Source organism: Oncorhynchus kisutch, linkage group LG17, assembly GCF_002021735.2.
Source record: "Oncorhynchus kisutch isolate 150728-3 linkage group LG17, Okis_V2, whole genome shotgun sequence".
In the NCBI taxonomy this organism is placed as follows: Eukaryota; Metazoa; Chordata; class Actinopteri; order Salmoniformes; family Salmonidae; genus Oncorhynchus; species Oncorhynchus kisutch.
This window is the reverse complement of record NC_034190.2, coordinates 24,452,322-24,478,925: the sequence shown is the minus strand read 5'-3', so window position 1 is coordinate 24,478,925 and position 26,604 is coordinate 24,452,322. Positions and strand designations below refer to the sequence as shown.

General features: G+C 42.9%; 1 protein-coding gene across 1 annotated transcript; it reads left to right on the top strand.

Annotated features, from left to right (window-relative positions):
- The first annotated feature begins 4,382 nt into the window (after positions 1-4,382).
- On the top strand, positions 4,383-22,604 carry LOC109907106 (leucine-rich repeat-containing protein 3B-like). Its single transcript, XM_031793415.1, has 2 exons — positions 4,383-4,572; positions 17,693-22,604. The coding sequence occupies exon 2, from the start codon at positions 17,892-17,894 to the stop codon at positions 18,711-18,713; it is 822 nt and encodes a 273-aa protein (XP_031649275.1). The 5' UTR covers positions 4,383-4,572; positions 17,693-17,891; the 3' UTR covers positions 18,714-22,604.
- Positions 22,605-26,604: the final 4,000 nt, after the last annotated feature.

Sequence of the window (26,604 nt, the reverse complement as noted above, 5' to 3'; positions counted from 1 at the left end):
AGGAGTACTGCAGCCCATAGTCCACCATTAAGTAAAATTGAGATGTTTAATTTAACTAGGCATGTCAGTTAAGAACAAATTCTTATTTACAATGGACGCCCTACCCCGGCCAAACCTGGACAACGCTGGGCCAATTGTTCTCCGCCCTATGGGACTCCCAATCACGGCCGGATGTGATACAGCCTGGATTTGAACCAGGGACTCTAGTGACGCCTCTTGTGCTGAGATGCAGTGCATTAGACCGCTACGCCACTCGGGTTTAGTGAACCAAACTCACATTAATTATTTTGCCTCACATGTGAAGACTTCCCTTAGTTCTCCAAGCTAATACCTAACCCATTCTGCTGTGGCGTGCAGATCACCCAGGTTGTTGAATGGACTTGTAGAACAGTCTTACTGTACAAAACTCATCAACTCTCCCTCTACACAGATGTTCTTGCAGCTTACGCTGGCACTGGGCCTTTGACCTGGATAGGAACATTTGCCACATCTATAGGGTTTTTCCCCTCCCAGTGTAGAAGCATGAAGAAGAGGAATCGGTCTTTCCACTCCCTCCACATGAGGAATCATAGGACATTTCTTCAATTGTCACGTCTACTCCCAGTTTACTCATTATTACGCACACCTGCCACCATCGTTACGCGCACCATGCCTCAATTGTCTCAAGGCTTAAAAATCCTTCATCTTTAAAATCCTTCATCCCCAACCCTTCATCTATAATGATTGAAGTGGATTTAACAAGTGACATCAATAAGGGATTATAGCTTTCACCAGGATTCACCTGATCAGTCTACAACGTCATGGAAAGAGCAGGTCTTCCTAATGTTTTGTACGAGCAGTCTATATGAAATGACAGGCTTGAGAAAATGATTTCTTGAAGGCTTAAACATGGCAATTGAGGAATTATAGGCCCATCTCATGACATTTAAATAAACATTATCTATGTTGCGTGCAGAGTTTGATCGCTGTGGTTACCCAGAAAGGCTAATGGCCTGATAGATATGCTTAACAGGTAATATACCTAACCATTCATCCTTCTTTCCCCTCCAAATCATCCATCAGATAACTTCTTATTGGCTGGAAATAATTAAACACTCAGTATGCAAATTACCGTAACAAAACATAACCTTTTAATGGCGAAAAGGACAATGTCTCTTGTCGTGGAGGCAGCTAGACCCAATCAAATGAATCACTGGATGATTTGTGTGTGGTTGATATACCTCAGCTCATCACTAACTGCTTAATATGTGTAAAGGACTGTTGCATGTAAATACAGTGCCTTCGGAAAGTTTTGACTTATTCCAAATGTTGTTGTGTTACAGTCTGAATTTCTCTCACCCATCTACACACAATACCCTAAAATGACAAAGTAAAAACATGTTTTAGATTTTTACAAATTTGTTGATTATGAAATACAGAAATATCTCATTTACATAAGTATTCACAACCCTGAGTCAATGCACCTTTGGCAGAGATTACAGCTGTGAGTCTTCCTGGGTAAGTCTCTAAGAGATTTACACACCTGGATTGTGCAACATTTGCCCATTATTCTTTCAAAATTCTTCAAGGTCTGTCAAATTGGTTGTTGATCATTGCTAGGCAACCATTTTCAGGTCTTGCCATAGACCTTTAAAGTAGATTTAAGTAAAAACTGTAACTCGGCCACTCAGGAACATTCACTGTCTTTTTGGTAATCTACTCCAGTGTAGATTTAGCCTTGTGATTTAGGTTATTGTCAGTGAGTGGACTGAACCATGTTTTCCTCTAGGATTTTGCCTGTGCTTAGCTATATTCAATTTCTGTTATATCCTGAAAAACTCCCCAGTCCTTAATGATTACAAGCATACCCATAACACGATGCAGCCACCACTATGCTTGAAAATATTGAGAGTGGTACTCAGTAATGTGTTGTGTTGGATTTGCTCCAAACATAACACTTTGTATTCTGGACAAAAATGAATAGCTTTGCCACATTTGTTGGAGTATTAGTGTCTTGTCTCAAACAGGATGCATATTTTGGAAAATTTCAATTCCGTTCAGGCTTCCATCTTTTCACTCTGTCAATTAGGTTAGTATTGTGGAGTAACTACAATGCTGTTGCGCCATCATTAGTTTTCTCCTATCGCAGCCATTAAACTATGTAACTGTTTTAAAGTCACCATTGGCCTCATGGTGAAATCCCTGAGAAGTTTCCTTCCTCTCCGGCAACTTAGTTAGGAAGGACTTTGTAGTGACTGGGTGTATTGATACACCATACAAAGTGTAATTAATAGCTTCACCATGCTCACAGGGTTATTGAATGCCTGTTTATTCTTATTTTTACCCATCTACTAATAGGTTTCCTTCTTTGCGAGGCATTGGAAAACCTGTCTGATGTTTGTGGTTGAATCTGTGTCATAACAAGGGGGTTGAATACTTATTGACTCAAAACATTTTGACTTCAATTTTTTATTATTTTTTGTAAACATTTCTATAAACATAATTCCTCTTCAACATTATGGGGTATTGTTTGTAGGGCTCTGGCTGGGCCACTCAAGGACATTCAGAGACTTGTCCTGAAGCCATTCCTACGTTGTCTTGGCTCTGTGCTTAGGGCCGTTGCCCTGTTGGAAGGTGAACCTTCGCCCCCAGTCTGAGGTCCTGAGCTCTCTGGAGCAGGTTTTCATCAAGGATCTTTCTGTACTGTGCTCTGTTCATCTTTCCCTCGATCCTGACTAGTCTCCCAGTCCTTGCCGTGGAAAAACATCCCCACAGCATGATGCTGCCATCACCATGCTTCACCGTAGAGATGACATTGGCCAGGCGATGAGCGGTGCCTGGTTTCCTCTTGAGGTGATGCTTGGCATTCAGACCAAAGAGTTCAATCTTGGTTTCATCAGACCAATGAATCTTGTTTCCCATGGTCTGAGAGTCCTTTAGGTGCCTTTTGGCTAACTCCAAGTGGGCTGTCATGTGCTTTTTACTGAGGAGTGGCTTCCGTCTGGCTACTGTACCATGAAGGCCTAATTGGTAGAGTGCTGCAGAGATGGTTGTCCTTCTGGAAGGTTCTCCCATCTCCACGGAGGAACACTTGAGCTCTGTCAGAGTTAGCATCTGGCGGCCACCTCTCAGAAGAATATTGGTGGTTCCAAACGTCTTCCATTTAAGGCCACTGTGTAGTTGGTGACCTTAAATGCTTCAGAAACGGACACTTTCCTTTTGCTCTGACATGCACTGTCAACTGTGGGACCTTATATAGACAAGTATGTGCCTTTACAAATCATGTCAAATCAATTGAATTTACCGCAGGTGGACTCCAATCAAGTTGTAGAAATATCCCAAGGATGATCAATGGAAACAGGATGCATCTGAGCTCAATTTTGAGTCTCATAGCAAAGGGTCTGAATACTTATATAAATAAGGTATTTCTGTTTTTGTTTTTTTATACATTTGCTAAAATGTCTGAAAACATGTTTTCGCTTTGTCATTATGGGGTATTGTGTGTAGATTGATGAGGAAAAACATTCATTTAATCGATTTTATAATATATATGTATATAATAATATGTGTAAAAAGTGAAGGGGTCTGAATACTTTCCGAAGGCACTGTAACTCTAAATGTCATTTTAAACTCTACACATGGTTGCCTGGCCAGGCTATGACCAAACTCAGAAGTCACTTGATGTTATGTGGTGTCTGGCCCCCAGGGAATCTCTAGGGCCCCACATGTCATCGTCACAGTTGGGTGTCTCCAGTCCTGACCATCCAGTGAGTGAGTGCCTGCCTGTTATGTGAGAGAGTGAGGGCGATCCTGCTTGGCCAACATGGGCATGGTGGCTGGTGGCCACCACCATGGTGGGCTACATATTAAGTACCATGGAAAATGTGGGCTCCTGATCACATTATGTAGACTACCTGTAGGCCACTTGCTGTGTGAGCAGACTCATAGTCACAGAAAGTCTTTAGTTATAGGATATTTTCAAATGCAGACCAATGTGATAGACTACAATTCAAACGTGAATCACTGAAAGAGCAATATTTTGGATAATATTTCTACCATTGACTGATTGAAGTGTTATGCAGATAGAGTGGGATGACTGACCGCGGACACAAATCAAATCAAATGTTATTAGTCACATGCTTCGTAAACAACAGGTGTAGACTAACAGTGAAATGCACCAACAATTTGTTTTAACTCAACAGCTCTCCTTTTAGTTTTACGACGATGCAAAAGACCGAACGTATCTGATGATATATTACAAGTGGATTGAATTAGTCAGACGAACCCAACAGACACTGAGGCAACACCTATTGTCTGACTGACCGTTCATCCCCGCGCGCGCTCCGGGTGAACACTGTCGCCTTCAATGCTCGTCTCGCAAACCCCTCCCTTGCCAGCTTGAGCTCAGTCACACTCCTTTCACGTTCAATACCGAGCAGCAACAAGCAATTGTAAAAATGTGAATTTCAACTGCGCTATTCCAACATTTTTGACGAGGATAGGAAACTACTGGAGAAGGAAGATTGCGTTGGAAAGATCCGTTTAGAATGTTAAAGTCGGAAATTGAGAGACTGACGGTTGTTTTTATTGCAGGTGAGAATGGAAACATATGTCGCCTGTTGCTCCGCAGCTCCGCTACACGCGCAGCACACACACATACGTATGTATGAGCTAATTTTCATGCTGGTTTTCCACCTTTCTTTTTCTTTTCAGTTGGTGATTGTTGTTAGTCAGATTATGGGGGGGGGAAATGAAAATAGATGGGTTTGGGGTCGTTATATATATCATTTTTTGGGGTTATTTCAAAATCCACCATGTTTTAAATTAATATTATTATTCATGTGTCATGTGACGATTCAATGTGTTGCTTCACAGCTACATTGATGTTCTCTGATCACTCAAATATTGTTTATTGTAGGTAGGTATATCGAATGTATTGTTATTACTCTATTAGAATAATGGTATTATAGGATACCTGCAATAACATTGCTGTTATGTCCTTGGTAAATACTTGAACATGACATAGTTCCATGGATGACATCTTTACATGAATGCCGCAATGAAATACTGTAGTTTAATCATGGCAGTGATTTTTTTACATGTAGAAAATAACAGCTGCGCGGGTCAGAAAAGGGGAGCCGGGTACCCTGTAGTACGTCGCATTCAGGCGCCGAGCTCGAGAGCAGGGTTAACGGTGCGCTATAGGAAGAAATTCACCTTGATGACGAGCAGGCTCACACTGCGGGGTGTCCTCCTTATCATTAGTGTTCATATGGAAATTGTTCAGCAGATATTCACTCATGATATCATATCAAAACTCATACTATAATAATATAATCTAGGAATATCATAATGATAATATATAACCGATAAACTAAAGGCATACATGCATACCTATAGGCCTACCTAAAAAAAGTTTACAACTTAGTGTATGCTTGGCTACTCATATATCATATACTTTACCATGGGGCATGGTTTATTTGTTTGGGAAATGCTATGCCATGCCGTTTATAACACTTGCAGACTATTTTGTTTGAGGAATAGCTTGGCTATTATTTGCTCAGGCCCATTTCTATGGTAATTCAAAATCCCCAGATCCAGCTCGAGACTATTTGCATAAATAGTTAATCCTTAATAATGATGTTTATTTGATTATCACAAAATGTATCAAGTGATGTAGGACTATATGGGTCAAGAAAACACAGTAGGCAAGTCCGCTTTAGGTCTAAATTTGCATCCCAAATTGCACCCTATTTCCTATGTAGTGCACCACAGCTCTGGTAAAAAGTAGTGTACTATGTATGGAATGGGGTGCCATTTTGGATGCATCCACATCTTTGTTGAATTTCATGTTGATGCTATCCCATAAATATGGCCTTGACAGGAACATGCAACTTAAGTAATAGAATGGCCATATGCTATGATAAATGATAGAAATAGGGCCACATTGTATCAAAATACATTTCAACTCCAAGTCTTGGACCAATCAAATTACTCTGCCTTTTAATACAATGATGGTGTAAATCACATTTCTCTAAGACCTGTGTAGTAGCACTAATTATTACAGTAATAACATTGATGTTACATAATATTCTAGTGATTGTTTTGTAAATGTATAGTACAATTGACATAATTTATTCTCTGACCTTATGGTAGGGTCATATCCAAGAGATATCTTATTGAACTTTGGACCATTCATTTGTCTTCAGGCTAAATAGTTCCAGTCTGACAGTGTTTTGCGATGGATTACTTTATGTTTCTTTACTACATGATTCATCCTTACTGCCATGTTGAGATTTGTCATAGGAAATAGCCTCACATGTAAGCTTTGGTTGACATCCCTGGAAGTCAAAGCTCTTACAAATCAAATCAAATGTTATTTTTCACATGCGCCGAATACAACAGGTACAACAGGAGACCGCATTGTGAAATGCTTACTTACAAGCCCATTGGGGAGAAAATGATTGAGCAGCCACTCCATAGCCTAAGTGCTATTTACAAAGCCCATGCATGATTGTAGTTGATTGGGAGTCCATCCCAGTTCTAGAGTGCGTGCTAGATTGTGATTACAGACCAATTTAAACTGAACAAAAATATAAATGTGTCATGTTTACATGTTTGTAATTTAGCAGACATTCTTATCCAGAGTGACTTACAGTGGGGCAAAAAAGTATTTAGTCAGCCACCAATTGTGCAAGTTCTCCCACTTAAAAAGATGAGAGAGGCCTGTAATTTTCATCATAGGTACACTTCAACTATGACAGACAAAATGAGAAAAAAAAATCCAGAAAATCACATTGTAGGATTTTTTATGAATTTATTTGCAAATTATGGTGGAAAATAAGTATTTGGTCAATAACAAAAGTGTATCTCAATACTTGGTTATATACCCTTTGTTGGCAATGACAGAGGTCAAACATTTTCTGTAAGTCTTCACAAGGTTTTCACATACTGTTGCTGGTATTTTGGCCCATTCCTCCATGCAGATCTCCACTGTATGTTTCCCCCATACTGGCCCCCCATGGGAATTGAACCCACAACCCTGCCATTGCAAGTGCCATGCTCTACCTACTGAGCCACACGTGAACTTTTTTCATGCTCTGAAACAAAAGATCCCAGAAATTGTCCATATGCACAAAAAGTGTATTTCTCTACAATTTTGTGCACAAATGTGTTTACATCCCTGTTAGTGAGCATTTATCCTTTGCCAAGATAATCCATCCACTTGATAAGTGTGGCATATACAGAAGATGATTAACCCCCTAGAGTCGATTGACGCACCGGTATGTCAATCTAAGTTACATAACAAAAAAATCCCCATCAAAATCCATCAGTTTAAACTAGAGATATCTGCTTTTATTGCATTGGATGCATCTCAATCCACAGCATCCACCAGTGTAACACTTCCTCATCTGTGGTGAAAGGTGGCAGAGCTAGAGCGGTGTTTGTCAGACCATGAGACATCCCGAAAATTGGTAAATCATGTAAACGACCCCCACAAGTGTCACGGGACTCATCTGAAGGTAAACCGGTACCGTTTTTTTTTTTAAATGAATGGAAGTACAGTGCATTTGGGCAGTATTCAGACCCCTTGAATTTTTCCATGTTTTGTTACATTACAGCCTTTTTCTAAAATGTATTCAATCGCTTTCCCCCTCATCAGTCTACACACAATACCCCATAATTTCAAAGCAAAAACAGGTTTTTAGACATTTTTGCAAATGTATTCAAAATAAAAAATTGAAATATTAAATTTACATAAGTATTCAGACCTTTTACTCAGTACTTTGTAGAAGCACTTTTTTACCAGCGATTACAGCCTCAAGTCTTCTTGGGTATGACGCTACAAGCTTGGCACAACTGTATTTGGGAAGTTTCGCCCATTCTTCTCTGCAGATCCTCTCAAGTTCTCAGGTTGGATGGGGAGTGTCGCTGCATAGCTATTTTCAGGTCTCTCCAGAGATGTTCGATCGGGTTCAAGTCTGGACTCTTATCCCGAAGACACTCCTGCGTTGTCTTGACTGTGTGCTTAAGGTCGTTGTCCTGTTGGAAGGTGAACCTTCACCCCAGTCTGAGGTCCTGAGTGCTCTGAAGCAGGTTTTCATCAAGGATCTCTCTGTACTTTGCACCGTTCATCTTTCCCTCGAGCCTAACTAGCCTCCCAGTCCCTGCCACTGAAAAACATCCCCACAGCATGATGCTGCCACCACCATGCTTCACCGTAGGGATGGCATTGGCCAGGTGATGAGCGGTGCCTGGTTTCCTCCAGACGTGACACTTGGCATTCAGGCCATAGAGTTCAATCTTGGTTTTATCAGACCAGATAATCTTGTTTTTCATGGTCTGAGAGTCCTATGGGTGCTTTTTGGCCAACTCTAAGCTGGCTGTCATATGCCTTTTAATGAGGAGTGGCTTCCATCTGGTCATTCTGCCATAAAGGTCTAATTGGTGGAGGGCTGCAGAGATGGTTGTCCTTCTGGAAGGTTCTCCCATTTCCACAGATGAACTCTGGAGCTCTGTCAGAGTAACCATCGGGTTCTTCGTCACCTAACTGACCAAGGCCCTTCTACCCCAATTGCTCAGTTTGACCGGGTGGTCAGCTCTAGGAAGAGACTTGATGGTTCCAAACTTGGAGGTGGAGGTCACTGTGTTCTTGGGGACCTTCAATGCTGCAGATTTGTGCCTCAACACAATCCTGTCTATACACACAACACAATGCCTCAAGTTGAATGTCTCAAGTTAAATGTTAATTTCTCTACCATAAGTTGCCTAAAACATAGTTTTAAGAGAATTTGGCAGTATGTCCAACCAGCCTCACAACTGTAGACCACGAGTAACCACACCAGCCCAGGACCTCCACATCCAGCATTTTCGCATGTGGGATCGTATGAAACCAGCCACCCAGACAGCTGATGAAGCTGTGGGTTTGCACAACCAAAGAATGTCTGCACAAACTGTTAGAAATCATCTCAGGGAAGCTCATCTGTGTGCTCGTCGTGCTCGTCGTGCAGTTCGGCGTGGTAAAAGACTTCAGTGGGCAAATGCTCACCTTCGATGGCCACTGGCATGCAGGGGAAGTGTTGTCTTCACGGATTAATCCCGGTTTCAACTGTACTGGGCAGATGGCAGACAGCGTGTATGGTGTCGTGTGGGCGAGCGGTCTGCTGAAGTCAACATTGTGAACAGAGTGCCCAATGGTGGTGGTGGGGTTATGGTATGGGCAGGCTTAAACTACGGAGAATGAACACAATTGCATTTTATCGATGGCCATTTGAATGCACAGAGATACCGTGACGAGATCACCTCATGTTTCAGCATGATAATGCATTGCCACGTGTCGAAAAGATATGTACCCAATTACTCAAAGCTGAAAATGTCCCAGTTCTTCCATGGCCTGCATACTCACCAGACATGTCACGCATTGAGCATGTTTGGGATGCTCTGGAGAAACATGTATGACAGCGTATTCCAGTTCCCACCAATATCCAGCAACTTCACACAGCCATTGAAGAGGAGGGGGGCAACATTCCACAGGCCACAATTAACAGCCTGATCAATTCTATGTGAAGGAGATGTGTCACGCTGCATGAGGAAAATGGTGGTCACACCAGATAATGACTGCTTTTCTGATCCATGTCCCTACCTTTTTTTGAAGGTATCTGTGACCAACAGATGCATATCTGTATTCCCAGTCATGTGAAATCCATAGATTAGGGCCTAATTGATTTATTTTAGTTGACTGATTTCCTTAGATGAACTTTAACTCAGTAAAATCTTAGAAATTGTTACATGTTGCATTTATATTTTTGTTCATGGGTAATTGCATTCAAAAATCAGATTTTTGTAAAGGATTGCTCTTTTTCCAGTAATGGTAAAAAACATCCATTGCCCAGCCTCCACCCCTTAAAATCGTATGATGACAGATATTTATTTTACAAAAATCCAAGTTGACATTGATGACATGATACACTACATGTATGGACCTCACTTTGTGCACGGTAGCATTGTCATGCTGAAACAGGAAAGGGCCTTTCCCAAACTGTTGCCACAGAGTATGAAGCACAGAATCATCTAGAATGTCATTGTATGCTGTAGCATTAAGATTTACCTTCACTGGAACTAAGGAGCCCGAACCATGACAAACAGCCCCAGACCATTATTCCTCATCCACCAAACTTTACAGTTGGCAGTATGCATTCGGGCAGGTAGTGTTCTCCTGGCATTTGCCAAACCCAGATTTGTCCGCCGGACTGCCAGATGGTGAAGCGTGAGAAGCCAGAGAATCCGTTTCCACTGCTCCAGAGTCCAATGAAGGCAAGCTTTGCACGGTAGTGAGTGTTGCAACCGAGGACAGATGATTTTGACGTGCTACTCGCTTCAACACTCTGCAGTCCCGTTCTGTGAGCTTGTGTGGCCTACCACTTCGCGGCTGAACCGGTGCACTGACAGGTAACCGGGGCAGGTCTAGCAGGTCAGAAATTTTACAAACTGACTTGTTGGAAAGGTGGCATCCTATGACGGTGCCATATTGAAAGTCACTGAGCTCTTCAGTAAGGCCATTCTACTGCAATGTTTGTCTATGGAGATTGCAAGGCTGTGTGCTCAATATTATACATCTGTCAGCATCGGGTGTGACTGAAATAGCCAAATCCACTCATTTGAAGGGATGTCCACATACCTTTGCAGATATAGTGTAATTGGTCAGATTTTTCACAATTTTCAAAACCATTCTGCTAACCAATATGATAATAGAAAGACTGCATGTATAAAGTAAGCACTTTATTCAATTTATGAACGTTTTAATGGTTCCACTGAATCTGAATAACAAGGCAATCATGTCCTTCTTAATTTGTGAAATGAAAATTTAATTGGAGCCAAAAATAGAATGGTCGCTGCCTCGCGGCTGAGTTCACAGGGGCCTATTTTAACCCAGAATGTGAACAACCTTGTACACTGTGACCAGAGACAAGAGAGGGCCACCAGCTGAATTCAGCCAGGCTGAATTGAAAATGATGGTAGGACTTCAGTCAGTCATTGGACTTGAAAGGACTCAAAGCTCACACACTCCCAGTGACACCGCCTATATTCTCCCCTCCAAGGGCCTCTGAAGATGATGCATTCAAAATCCCTCGTCACTGTGGATACCAACTGTCACTTGTGTTGCTTTGCCATTTTTCTACTCGTCGATGATGGATGACATGCCTGCATGCAATTCAGCTTTTTGGCAGTTGACATTTGAACCTAGACTCACTTGAGCCCCTGTGCCTGGTGCTCACGGGGAAGACGGCCTCATACAAACAACACAGATGCTTCCCTATCTCCATCACTCTGTCTCTCTCTAAACCTTTCTCTCTCTTTCTCTCGCTCTCTTTCTCTCTCTCTCTCCCTCTCTCTCTCTCTCACACTCTCTCTCTCTCTCTCTCTCTCTCTCTCTCTCTCTCTCTCTCTCTCACACTCTCTCTTTCTCTCTCCCTCCCTCTCTCCCTCCCTCTCTCTCTCTCTCTCTCGCTCTCTCTCACTCTCTCTCTCTCTAAACCTTTCTCTCTCTTTCTCTTTCTCTCGCTCTCGCTCTCGCTCTCTCTCTCACACTCTCTTTCTCTCTCTCTCTCCCTCCCTCTCTCTCTCTCTCTCTCTCTCTAAACATTTCTCTCTCTCTCTCTCTCTCTCTCTCTCTCTCTCTCTCTCTCTCTCTCTCTCTCTCTCTCTCTCTCTCTCTCTCTCTCTCTCTCTCTCTCTCCTCTCTCTCTCTCTCTCTCTCTCTCCCTCCCTCTCTCTCTCTCTCTCTCTCTCTCTCTCTCTCTCTCTCTAAACCTTTCTCTCTCTTTCTCTTTCTCTTTCTCTTTCTCTTTCTCTTTCTCTCGCTCTCTTTCTTCTAGAGCATCCTACAACGCCTCCCATCAAGCTGCTGGGCAGTATAGGAAAGCTGTACATAATCTGATGCAGAATTGATCATATGCCTTAAGTGGATACATTTTTCACGATCTTATCCTGTTCGAGCTCAGTAATTAATGTGTTTTTATCAACACCTCAGGGATATCTGACAGACACATGTTAGCAGTGCTTAATTTGAGCCGGATCCTGCCGGAACAGTATCCGGCACCTCTCAGATTTGACTTTGTTCATTCCGGCACCTATTTGCCCAGATCCGGTACCTCTCACAGCATGATTTATTAATTGTTTCACTGTTCGCACTGTAAACATTCTATTAAATCAAGTTGCCTTGTTATTTCTCCTGCCCCCCAGAAAGACCATCATGTAAAAGCGTGGTGATCCTTCTGTGTCATCATCCTATCCTGTCACACTGATTCCAGACCTTCTCATAGAGGTTATGGGGAGGCCGGTGGAGTAAGTAACTGATCTTGACACAGGTTTGGGTAGTGGTGGTCAACTAGTGAAGAGGTCCCTACGTAATCACGTCACATAGCCTAGGCTAGTTGTCTCCCTACTGAATTTGAAACGTGGGAAAGACAAATAAAAAAATTGATTAAAAAAGGCAATCAAGTTTGATGACATTTTTCAAGTCTAAAAATCCAGAGAAAGATGGTGAATCAAACCCAGAACGGGCCAGAGAACTGTCAGTGCCGAAGAAGAGGAGTGAGGGGCAAACTGTTCCTGATGGTGATGCCTGAGCTAGCAGCGTTGCTAATCCCGCCAGTTCAGCATCACCACCAGCACCTCCACTACCTAGTAGGCCTACTAGCGAGTGTGACTCAGCGGGAGAGGGAGACGGGGAGCTGGGGGGGACAGTGCATCCCCCGACGAAGTGCTCGAAGCAGGTGCAATTTGCAGTTCAAGAACAACAAACGTATAACCAAGGGCTTGTCATGTAGAATTTAAAGCTAGGCTGTACAACATGCAAAGAGGTAGGGAGCCTGAGTCTAGAAATGACTGGAGGGATTCAACTAGCTAGCAAAAGAGAGGGTGGAATGTACAGAAACATCCTCTGCCTTTGACATAAAAACAATAACAAAGAGCCCTCAGAATTATATATATTTTTGAATATGCCTGAACCACGGCGCATTTGGTGGCAGCAAGCCTTGTAGACGAGGCTAAAGAGGACACCCAGGTTATAGTTAACCCTCAAAATGAAAAAAATAGACACTACAGCCAGAGTCTTCACAACAGCCTTAGAAGGAGGCTAAACGTCACAGCCACAGGCCCGCTCATGGCTTTGAGCAAGAAATTGACTGTCAGGAGTTGAATGAACTTGACATGGGGAGAGTCATTGTGGGAGGTTTTGAAAACTAAGGTAGGAAAATTGTTTTCCTTTACAAACTTGTTCGGTACTGTGAAGGTAATCTGAACATGTGCTTCATATTATCACATAGGCAGAAGGCCTATATATGTGGGTTCTGCTGAGTCTACAGTAATGCATTTTATTTGAAGTTATATTCTGATATTGTGATATTTGTTTTACTGCTACATTGATGTCTTGAAAATGACATTGGGGTCTTGTGAGCCCCACAGCTGACTATGTGCACATTTGCTTTATCTTTATTTAACCAGGCAAGTCAGTTAAGAACAAATTCAATGACAGCCTAGGAACAGTAGGTTAACTGCCAGTTCAGCAGCAGAATGACAGATTTGTACTTTGTCAGCTCGGGGGTTTGAACTTGCAAACTTCTAGTTACTAGTCCAACGATCTAACCACTAGGCTACCCTGCCACCCCATGGTGGGTGTTCTGCAGTGACGTCTAAAATGTTGCTGTACACTGATTCTGACTTGTGTAAGCCCCGCAGCTACACTCATATATGTAGGCATACTGCAGTGACGTCTAAAATGTTGCTGTACACTGATTCTGACTTGTGTAAGGCCCGCAGCTACACTCATATATGTAGGCATACTGCAGTGACGTCTAAAATGTTGCTGTACACTGATTCTGACTTGTGTAAGGCCCGCAGCTACACTCATATATGTAGGCATACTGCAGTGACGTCTAAAATGTTGCTGTGCACTGATTCTGACTTGTGTAAGCCCCGCAGCTACACTCATATATGTAGGCATACTGCAGTGATGTCTAAAATGTTGCTGTACACTGATTCTGACTTGTGTAAGCCCCGCAGCTACACTCATATATGTAGGCATACTGCAGTGATGTCTAAAATGTTGCTGTACACTGATTCTGACTTGTGTAAGCCCCGCAGCTACACTCATATATGTAGGCATACTGCAGTGATGTCTAAAATGTTGCTGTACACTGATTCTGACTGGTGTAAGCCCCGCAGCTACACTCATATATGTAGGCATACTGCAGTGACGTCTAAAATGTAGCTGTACACTGATTCTGACTTGTGTAAGCCCCGCAGCTACACTCATATATGTAGGCATACTGCAGTGACGTCTAAAATGTTGCTGTACACTGATTCTGACTTGTGTAAGGCCCGCAGCTACACTCATATATGTAGGCATACTGCAGTGACGTCTAAAATGTTGTTATACACTGATTCTGACTTGTGTAGGCCCCGCAGCTACACTCATGTATGTAGGCATACTGCAGTGACGTCTAAAATGCTTTGAATAAATCAGCACCTTGGAGAGTGCTGTCCGTTTAACCACCACAGACAGTAGGCTACATGGCTGTTTACTCTGTCTGCTGAGCTGCCACATTGTGTTAGTCACTTTATTGCTCAATGTGTTCCAGTACCTTAGAGCCCCCTGGGTAACCCCCCCTCTTGCGCTCACTATGTGTTCCGGGACCTCCCAATTTACAAATTAAGCACTGCATGTTAGCATGTGTTTATAAACATGATAGGCAGGATCTCTATATGGGGAAAGTTATGGGACAGAAAATAATTGCATAGCATTTTTATGATTGAATAGGGTTGTATTGTACAGTTTGGTTAATGTAGAGTTCCTGTACTATAAGTGAATTTCTTCCCTATGTGATGTTCTGCAGACAAAGATCTGTTATGAGAAGGTGACATTACAGTGTGACAGAGGGAGAATGAGGGGGGTTTGATGAAACCAGCCTGCTGCATTCCACTGTACTTAGCATTTATCAGATCGAGGCCCAAATAGCACCCTATTCCCTATGGACCCTAGTCAAAAGTAATGCACTACATAGGGAATAGGGTGCCATTTGGAACCAATGTGGTGTTGTTATCCACAGTACACAAGCTTACAATAGAGTAGGTGCGTGTTTGTTTTACTAACGATACCAATCATATGTCATGAATGGGAACATAAATAAACATTGCTTCGCTTTTCCTATCTAACTGCCCATTACTGTGTACTTACTATATTCTCACTCTTACACAGATAATAAAATGTACATGTTTGACAGGTCCTCATTGTAAATAAAAATCTGTTCTTAATTGACTAAATAAACAACATAGTTGTAGCTGGCTAGTGTTTGATTGACAGGAGGATTCACAGGTCCATGCTTATTGTCAAGTCTCAGTACAGAGTGTGTGTTCATAAGGATGTGTTGTTGTAGCCCTTTCCTGCAATTAAACCACCCTCTAGTGGCCTAATGGGTGGAATTGTATTAATATTTTTATAATTTCATAATGAATGAATTCTTAAATAAATGCAGAAAACCCTGTGTTTCTATGTCAAACGGTTTTGTTTTATATTTCAGTCTTCTGTGATGACCAACAGTATGTGGACACCTGCTCGGCAAACATCTCATTCATGAGCATTAATATGGAGATGGTCCCCCACTTTGCTGCTATAACAGCCTCTTCTGGGAAGCCTTTCGACTAGATGTTGGAACATCGCTGCATAGACTTGCTTCCATTCAGCCACAAGAGCATTAGTGAGATCTGGCACTGATGTTGGGCAATTAGGCCTGGCTCGCAGTCTGCGTTCCAATTCTTCCCAAAGGTGTTTGATGGGGTTGAGGTCATGGCTCTGTGCAAGCCAGTCAAGTTCTTCCATACTGATCTCCACCTACCTTTTCTTTTTTTTACCCCTTTTTCTCCCCAATTTCGTGGTGTCCAATTGTTTAGTAGCTACTATCTTGTCTCATCGCTACAACTCCCGTACGGGCTCGGGAGAGACAAAGGTTGAAAGTCATGCGTCCGCCGATACACAACCCAACCAAGCCGCACTGCTTCTTAACACAGCGCCATCCAACCCTGAAGCCAGCTGCTCCAATGTGTCGGAGGAAACACCGTGCACCTAGCAACCTTGGATAGCGCGCACTGCGCCCGGCCCGCCACAGGAGTCGCTGGTCCGTGATGAGACAAGGATTTCCCTACCGGCCAAACCCTCCCTAACCCGGACGACGCTAGGCCAATTGTGCGTCACCCCACGGACCTCCCGGTCGCGGCCGGTTACGACAGAACCCAGAGTCTCTGGTGGCACAGCTGGCGCTGCAATACAGCGCCCTTAACCACTGCGCCACCCGGGAGGCTCCACCAACCTTTTCTGTATGGATCTCACTTTGTGCAAGTGGGCATTGTCATGCTGAAACAGGAAAAGGCCTTCCCCAAACTGTTGCCTCAAAGTTGGAAGAACAGAATCATCTAGAATATCATTGTATGCTGCTGCATTAAGATTTCCCTTCACTGGAATTAAGGGGCCTGAACCATGACAAACAGCCCCAGACCATTATTCCTCCTCCACCAAACTTTACAGTTGGCAGATGCATTTGGGCAGGTAGCGTTCTCCTGGCATCCGCCAAACCCAGATTCGCCCATCGGACTGCCTGATGGTGAAGCGTGATTCATCACTCCAGAGAACACGTTTCCACTGCTCCAGAGTCCAATGGCGAAGAGCTTTACACCACTCCAGCCTGCACTTGGCATTTCGCATGGTGATCTTAGGCTTGTGTATGGCTACTCGGCCATGGAAACCCATTTCATGAAGCTCCGGCTGAACAGTTCTTGTGCTGATGTTGCTGATGTTGCTTCCAGAGGCAGTTTGGAACTCGGTAGTGAGTGTTGCAACCGAGGACAGATGATTTTTACACACTAAGCGCTTCAGCACTCGGCGTTCCCGTTCTGTGAACTTTTGTGGCCTGCCAATTTGTGGCTGAGTTGTCGTTGTTGCTCCTAGATGTTTCCACTTAACAATAACAACACTTACAGTTGACCGGGGCAGCTCTAGCAGGGCAGAAATTTGTCTTATTTGAATGGTGGCATCCTATGATGGTTGAAAGTCAATGAGCTCTTCAGTAAGGCCATTCTACTACCAATGGCTGTGTGCTCGATTGTATACTCCTGTCAGCAACGGGTGTGGCTGTAATAGCCTAATCCACTAATTTGAAGGGGTGTCCACATACTTTTGTATTTATAGTGTATATAAAGTGTAATATTGGGATGCAAACTCAAAATGTAATACATTTCAACTCTGACATGGTACAGGTGTCTTCTTTTTCTAAGCCCATAACCATGTGTGTGAGGTGTATACTTTTGTTTCAAAACAGTCTGTGTGACCCTGATTTAGCCCACTGCAGTAAAAGTTTATTAGGGTATTAAGGACAGTGATTCATCTAACCTAGATTAACCTTATCATGTAGCCTAGTATGCCATAAATATAACAAGTTGTGTAATATCGTTTATATCAAACGGAACTCGGTTATGATGAGATTATGATGATGTGAATATGAGTGGTTTATTTTCACTTACACACCGTGGTGCTCCTGTTTTGTCTTTTTGACTTCAGCTAAAACCGAAAGTTCCACACTAAAAAAGTAGTTCAAAGAACTTACAGTACTTCATTAAGCAGTTTTTATATTGTTTAATGCTTCTATCTGTTTTATTTCAGGTGTGATTACAGCATGAGTCCAACTGGTGACAGGCCCTGTTAGGCCTGAACAGACGGTGTGTGTTGGTGGAGGCTCATCAGTCTCCAGTATGGAGTGTTTGGTATGAGCCGTGGCCTGTCTGTTGCTTCTTGGGTCGGTCCAGTGGTGTGGTGTCCCTGTCTCTTGGCGGGATGCTGAGGGCTGGTGGTCCCCACCAGTATGACTCCCCTGGACATGTGGCTGTCCCGCTCCATCCCCATGTGCCTGCTCCTCCAGAGCCTGGTCCTCATGGCCCTGTGCTTCCCCTCCGCCTCCATGTGTCCCAAGGGATGTGTCTGCCAGCGGGCCCGACCCGACCCTGGCCTCCACCTCGGCCCGGGGCCCCTGGTGCTGCTCCTTGGCCTCAACGTCACCTGCACCGGGTCCCGGCTCAAAGAGATCCCCCCGGACCTGCCTCCAGACACCGCCGTGCTCCGCCTCGACCACAACCAGATCATGGCCGTCCCCGACCAAGCCTTCCGGGGCCTAAGGCTGCTGCGGGAGCTCAATCTGTCCCACAACGCTGTGGAGACGCTGGGGGAGGGCGCCTTCAGTGGCGTGGAGGCCACACTGCAGGTCCTCGACCTCTCACACAACCGCATCACTAGTGTGCACAAGGATGCGTTCGCCAGACTCAAAGCACGTGTCCTGGTGGACGACAACCCCTGGCACTGTGACTGCACACTGCAGCAGGCACTGGGCGGCATGGCCCACAACCACGAGGCGGCTGCACGCGTCCTCTGCCGGAGCTCCGAGCTCCAGGAGCAGGAGGGACGCCATTTCCTGGCGGTGGACACAGACCTGTGTAACCTGGCCAAGAGGACCACGGACTACGCCATGCTGGTGACGATGTTCGGCTGGTTTGCCATGGTCATCTCCTACGTGGTGTATTACGTACGGCAGAACCAGGAGGATGCCCGGCGACACCTGGAGTACCTCAAGTCGCTCCCCAGCAAGCCTGTGAAGCCCAACGAGGTGGAGGACATCAGTACTGTGGTGTAACATGATATCATCACTACTGGACACTATAGGACATCAGTAGTCCGGTGTGACATCCCTATAGTGAGAACTGACTGTATACCATAGAATTAGATTGTCTAATTAGTTCTAGAATTAGAATGACTAATTGGTTCTAATTCTATGCATGAACAGCAGAGGTTCCGACCTAAACCCGGAGATAGGACCCATATTTCTAGTGTTTACAACTGGTTCCAAATTTCAAGATGGATGTAACGTCTTCTGTAGTGAAAATGTTTTTATTTTGTCCTACCTGTGGTGTACTTTTAAAAAATCATGATAGATTAAACCTGGATCCTTGTATTTGAAGCTTCACACTCAATATGTGTAAATTACAAAAGTAAACATTGAGAAAACCCCATTTTTAAAAGAGGAGAAATGCTTTAAATGTTAGCGTTTGTCTGTAGGCATCAATCTAAAGTCAAGCATTTTGGAATGCACAGCGTACATGTCAGAATATAGACACCGGAAGTTAGTTCATATCAGAGTAACAGAAAGGTATAGACTATGGGTGTAACACAGATGGCTTCATTGAGATCTGTTCTGAGATCTGTTCTGAGATCGTTTAAAAAAATCTGAATCTCAGGTTAAAATTTTGATAGGTTGATAAATCTTTTTTAGAGCAAAATCTGGAGAAATGGTTTGTTGGACTAAACTTTTGTAAGGTAATCTGAAGAGTGTTCTGTGTTTGTGCATCCAACTGCATACTTTGTTTAATTTTATTTGAACAAATAATGGGCCCCAACATCAATCATGAAAACTACCTTAAATTTTCATATGTGAAATAATGGAATCAATGATTTGTTAAAATGACCACGACATCACACTGTTGAAAGACTACTGATGTGCTGTAAAAATACTACACATTTCTTCATTCGCTTTGTCAAGTCCCTGTACTGTATGTTGTTGTTGTCTTGAAACGACAAACTTGATACATTGCATCTTAGTAGATTTGTGATGGTCAGATAACGTAACACAATGTTTTTTGGGGTAGATATCAAATGACCCACAAGAGACTCGGTAGATTCAAGTGATTTGTATGTGTGTCATGTGATTTACCAGTACACTAGTAGTGTCCAAGTTCTCATGTCCTGAGTCCGAACAAGCTTTTTGTGTTACATGTTAACACAACAACACCCCAAAACAATACTGTGCATTTGGTTTTTCTATAAAAAGCAAACATTTGCTATGATTTTTTATGACTCAGTCTATGCTTCCTGAAATAGAATACATATTAATATTCAGAGGAATGTATCTCACACAAAGCTTCCTCTCTCAGCCAAAATGAAGATATGTTTGGTGTCCCAAATGCCAACCTATTCCTTACATAGTGCATAAAGCACTATGGACCCTGGTGGAAGTAATGCACTATGTCGGGAATAGGGTACAGATTGCGACGCACCCTCAGCGTCACAAACCTGGCGATGGGAAGACTAATAATTTCAACACATACATCCCCCTTCTATTCAACCTCATGCTGCGTTCAGAATGCAGATAGATGCATGTATCATTTACCTTGCCTTTGGAAACACTGTGTGTACAGTTATACCCCCAGCAAAGTGAGAAGAGCAAATTGCAGCTGTCATTCATTCAAATGGATTTCACTTCCATCACAGTGACAAGGGTTCACTAAAACATCCCACAGAGAGAGAGAGATGGAGAGAGGGGAGGGAGAGGGCTGGTCAGAGAGGGAGAGAGAGAGGGTGAACGCGAGAGATAAAGAGAGAAGAGATAAGTGAGGGAAGGAGCGATATGTGCAGGAAAGTGAGAGATTGAGAAAAGTAAAAGATTCTTTCCATATTCAATGTGGATAAAAAAAATGTGTATTTTGAAAAGGAATGTTTACAAAGTTGAGTTTTTTTCCCCCAGAGCTGCAAGGTGGTCAGTTCATTTGGGAGGATTTTATGATACGATGAGCACAGGTAGTTACAACAGGTAGTTACAACATGTAGTTACAACAGGTAGTTACAACATGTAGTTACAACAGGTAGTTACAACAGGCTGTTACAACAGGTAGTTACAACAGGCTGTTACAACAGGTAGTTACAACAGGTAGTTACAACAGGTAGTTACAACATGTAGTTACAACAGGCTGTTACAACAGGTAGTTACAACAGGCTGTTACAACATGTAGTTACAACAGGCTGTTACAACAGGTAGTTACAACATGTAGTTACAACAGGCTGTTACAACAGGTAGTTACAACAGGCTGTTACAACAGGTAGTTACAACATGTAGTTACAACAGGTAGTTACAACATGTAGTTACAACAGGCTGTTACAACAGGTAGTTACAACAGGCTGTTACAACATGTAGTTACAACAGGCTGTTACAACAGGTAGTTACAACAGGCTGTTACAACAGGTAGTTACAACAGGTAGTTACAACAGGTAGTTACAACATGTAGTTACAACAGGCTGTTACAACAGGTAGTTACAACAGGCTGTTACAACATGTAGTTACAACAGGCTGTTACAACAGGTAGTTACAACAGGCTGTTACAACAGGTAGTTACAACAGGCTGTTACAACAGGTAGTTACAACATGTAGTTATAACAGGCTGTTATAACAGGTAGTTACAACAGGTAGTTACAACATGTAGTTATAACAGGCTGTTATAACAGGTAGTTACAACAGGCTGTTACAACAGTAGTTACAACAGGTAGTTACAACATGTAGTTATAACAGGCTGTTATAACAGGTAGTTACAACATGTAGTTACAACAGGCTGTTATAACAGGTAGTTACAACAGGTAGTTACAACAGGCTGTTACAACATGTAGTTACAACAGGCTGTTACAACAGGTAGTTACAACAGGCTGTTACAACAGGTAGTTACAACAGGCTGTTACAACAGGTAGTTACAACATGTAGTTATAACAGGCTGTTATAACAGGTAGTTACAACAGGTGGTTACAACATGTAGTTATAACAGGCTGTTATAACAGGTAGTTACAACAGGCTGTTACAACAGTAGTTACAACAGGTAGTTACAACATGTAGTTATAACAGGCTGTTACAACAGTAGTTACAACAGGCTGTTACAACAGGTAGATAGACACACAAGTAGGCCTAGTCACATCAAACTAAATGCAAATAGGTACATTGTTGTTGTGTGTGAGAAGGAACTTGAAATCCCTTTAAATCGTTGTATTTGAATGTTGTGCTACTGTACAGCATTTTGCACTGTCTTGTCCTGTAGAGCGTAGGCCATGAGTTCATGCCTCATGGATTTGTAATGGGTTTAGGAGACTTTTTCTTTCAATACATGTACCGTACTGCAAATGAAGAAAGCACAGTGTAGCCAAGCCAAGGAGTCTGGAAGAATATTTAAGTGCCTGAAATTCTTATCTCACATTTTCTGTTTCTCATTTTAACCAAATTATTTCACATTCAGAGTCGGTTCCTGGACATGAAAGAAGAAAGCATAGCGTTTCACAGACAAAGGTGTATGTGTTTTGGAATCCTTTCATGTCCAGGATAGTGTATATAGAACCAACACAAAGGAGAAATGAACTCTTTATTGTTTGCTTTGAAAGAGCTGATAGAAGTGAAATGTACTTTGATATCCTAGTTTTCCACTGTCTCACTCAAACAAAGACGTGAAAGTAACATAAAACACAGAGAATGTGGTTGTTGTCTTTCTTCTCTGCCTGTCAATTTTCTTTTCTTTAGGGAAAAAAGCTGAAGCTTTGTGATAAAACTCAAAACCTAGCACTGATAAAACCATCCATACATTGGAAAGGCATGTCATAAATCGAAATAAAGGAAATATGGACACTCTCCTCGTGATTTATTGTCATTTAGCTTTGGTTGGTCACCACCGTTCAAAAGTTTGGGGTCACTTAGAAAAGTCCTTGTTTTTGAAAGAAAAGCACATTTTTTGTCCATTAAAATAACATCAAATTGATCATACAGTGTAGACATCGTTATTGTTGTAAATTATTATTGTAGCTGGAAACGGCTGATCTTTAATGGAATATCTACATAGGCGTACAGAGGCCCATTATCAGCAACCATCACTCCTGTATTCCAATGGCACATTGTGTTAGCTAATCCAAGTTTATCATTTTAAAAGGCTAATTGATCTGTCACGTTCTGACCTTGGTTCTTTTGTTATGTCTTTGTTTTTAGTATGGTCAGGGCGTGAGTTGGGTGGGTTGTCTATGTTATTGTTTCTATAATTTGGGATTTCTGTGTTTGGCCTGGTATGGTTCTCAATCAGAGGCAGCTGTCAATTGTTGTCCCTGAGAACCATACTTAGGTAGTCTGGGTTCACATTTGAGTTGTGGGTGATTATGTTCTGTTCTGTGTTTTATGTCTGCACCGTACAGGACTGTTTTATGTCTGCACCGTACAGGACTGTTTTATGTCTGCACCGTACAGGACTGTTTTATGTCTGCACCGTACAGGACTGTTTTATGTCTGCACCGTACAGGACTGTTTTATGTCTGCACCGTACAGGACTGTTTTATGTCTGCACCGTACAGGACTGTTTTATGTCTGCACCGTACAGGACTGTTTTATGTCTGCACCGTACAGGACTGTTTTATGTCTGCACCGTACAGGACTGTTTTATGTCTGCACCGTACAGGACTGTTTTATGTCTGCACCGTACAGGACTGTTTTATGTCTGCACCGTACAGGACTGTTTTATGTCTGCACCGTACAGGACTGTTTCGGTTTCATTTCCTTCTCTTTGTTGTTTTATTATTTAGTGTTCTGAGTTATAAATAAATATAATGAATACTTACCACGCTGCGCATTGGTCCCCCGATCCTTCCTACTACTCCTCCTCGCCAGAGAAGACGACGAAAACCCTTACATGATCATTAGAAAACCCTTTTGCAATTATGTTAGCACAGCTGAAAACTGTTGTCCTAATTAAAGAAGCAATAAAACTGGCCTTCTTAAGACTAGTTGAGTATCTGGAGCATCAAATCAAGTCAAAGTTTATTTGTCACGTGCACCGAATACAACAGGTGTAGACCTTACAGTGAAATGTTTACTTACAGGCTCTAACCAACAGTGCAAAAAAGGTATACCTATGAACAATAGGTAAGTAAAGAAATAAAAAACAACAGTAAAAAGAGAGTGAAAAATAACAGTGGTGAAGCTATATACAGTAGCGAGGCTATAACACTAGTAAGGCTACATACAGACACCGGTTAGTCGGGCTGATTGAGGTAGTATGTCTATGTAGATATGATTAAAGTGACTATGCATCTATGATGAACAGAGAGTAGCAGTAGCGTAAACGAGGGGTTGGGGGAGGCACACAATGTAAATAGTCCTGGTAGCCATTTGATTACCTGTTCAGGAGTCTTATGGCTTGGGGGGTAAAAACTGTTGAGAAGCCTTTTTGTCCGGTACCGCTTGCCATGCGGTAGTAGAGGGAACAGTCTATGACTGGGCGGCGGGTGTCTTTGACAATTTTTAGAGCCTTCATCTGACACCGCCTAGTGTAGAGGTCCTGGATAGCAGGCAGCTTAGCCCCAGTGATGTACTGGGCCATACCCACTACCCTCTGTAGTGCCTTGCGGTCGGAGGCCGAGCAATTGCCGTACCAGGCAGAGATGCCACCAGTTCTCGATGTTGCAGCTGTAGAACCTTTAGAGGATCTGAGGACCCATGCCATATATTTTTAGTTTCCTGAGGGGGAATAGGCTTTGTAGTGCCCTCTTCACAACTGTCTTGGTGTGTTTGGACCATTCTAGTTTGTTGTTGATGTGGACACCAAGGAACTTGAAGCTCTCAACCTGCTTCACTACAGCCCCGTCGATGAGAATGGGGGCGTGCTCGGTGCTCCTTTTCCTGTAGTCCACAATCATCTCCTTAGTCTTGGTTACGTTGAGGGATAGGTTGTTATTCTGGCATCACCCGGCCAGGTCTCTGACCTCCTCCCTATAGGCTGTCTCATTGCTGTCGGTGATCAGGCTTACTACTGTTGTGTCATCTGCAAACTTAATGATGGTGTTGGAGTCGTGCATCAGCATGCTTTCTTCTGAAACTCATCAGTCTATTCTTGTTCTGAGAAATTAAGGCTATTCCATGTGAGAAATTGCTAAGAAACTGAAGAACTCATACAAGGCTGTGTACTAGTCCCTTCACAGAACAGCGCAAACTGTCTCTAACCAGAATAGAAAGAGGAGTGGGAGACCATGATGCACAACTGAGCAAGAGGACAAGTACATTAGAGTGTACTTTTTGTTTGAGAAACATACGCCTCACAAGTCCTCAACTGGCAGCTTCATTAAATAATACCCGCAAAACACCAGTCTCAATGTCAACAGTGAAGAGGCGACTCCGGGATGCTGGCCTTCTATGCAGAGTTGCAAAGAAAAAGCCATATCTCAGACTGGCCAATAAAAATAAAAGATTAAGATGGGCAAAGAACACAGAGACTGGACAGAAGAAGATTGGAAAAAGGTCTTATGGACAGACAAATCTAAGTTTGAGGTGTTGGGATCACAAGGAACATCTGTGAGACGCAGAAAAAAATGAAGATATGCTGGAGGAGTGCTTGACGCCATCTGTCAATCATGGTGGAGGCAATGTGAAGGTCTGAGAGTGCTTTGGTGGTGGGAAAGTGGGAGATTTGTACAGGGTAAAAGGGATCTAGAAGAAGGAAGGCTATCACTCCATTTTGCAACGCCATGCCATACCCTGTGGACGGCACTTAATTGGAGCCAATTTCCTCCTACAACAGGACAATGACCCAAAACACAGCTCCAAACTATGCAGGAACTATTTTGGGAAGAAGCAGTCAGCTGGTATTCTGTCTATAATGGAGTGGCCAGCACAGTCACCGGATCTCAACCCTATTGAGCTGTTGTGGGAGCAGCCTGACCATATGGTACATAAGACGTGCTCATCAAGCCAATCCAACTTGTGGGAGGTGCTTCAGGAAGCATAGGGTGAAATCTCTTCAGATTACCTCAACAAATTGACAGCTAGAATGCCAAAGGTCTGCAAGGCTGTAATTGCTGCAAATGGAGGATTCTTTGACAAAAGCAAAGTTTGAAGGACACAATTATTATTTCAATTAAAAATCATTATTTAAAACCTTGTCAATGTCTTGACTATATTTGCTATTAATTTTGCAACTCTTTTCATGTATGTTTTCATGGAAAACAAGAACATTTTTAAGTGACCCCAAACTTTTGAAAGGTAGTGTCACATGTGCTCCCTCTCCGGCTTCTAGGTCACCAGGCTGCTCGTTATGGCGCAGGCCTGACACCATCGTTACCCGCATCTGCGCATCGTCAGACTCACCTGGACTCCATCACTTCCCTGATCACATTCCCTATATATATGTCACTCCCTTTGGTTCCTTCCTTATATATGTCACTCCCTTTGGTTCCTTCCCTATATATGTCACTCCCTTTGGTTCCTTCCCTATATATGTCACTCCCTTTGGTTCCTTCCCTATATATGTCACTCCCTTTGGTTCCTTCCCTATATATGTCACTCCCTTTGGTTCCTTCCCTAAATTTGTCACTCCCTTTGGTTCTTTCCCTATATATGTCACTCCCTTTGGTTCCTTCCCTATATATCTCACTCCCTTTGGTTCCTTCCCTATATGTGTCACTCCCTTTGGTTCCTTCCCTATATATGTCACTCCCTTTGGTTCCTTCCCTATATATGTCACTCCCTTTGGTTCCTTCCCTATATATCTCACTCCCTTTGGTTCCTTCCCTATATATGTCACTCCCTTTGGTTCCTCCCTATATATGTCACTCCCTTTGGTTCCTTCCCTATATATGTCACTCCCTTTGGTTCCTTCCCTATATATCTCACTCCCTTTGGTTCCTTCCCTATATATGTCACTCCCTTTGGTTCCTCCCTATATATGTCACTCCCTTTGGTTCCTTCC

What these genes read in the sequence shown, in the direction of transcription:
- LOC109907106 (XM_031793415.1), top strand. Translation starts at nt 17,892, where the DNA reads ATGACTCCCCTGGACATGTGGCTGTCCCGCTCCATCCCCATGTGCCTG.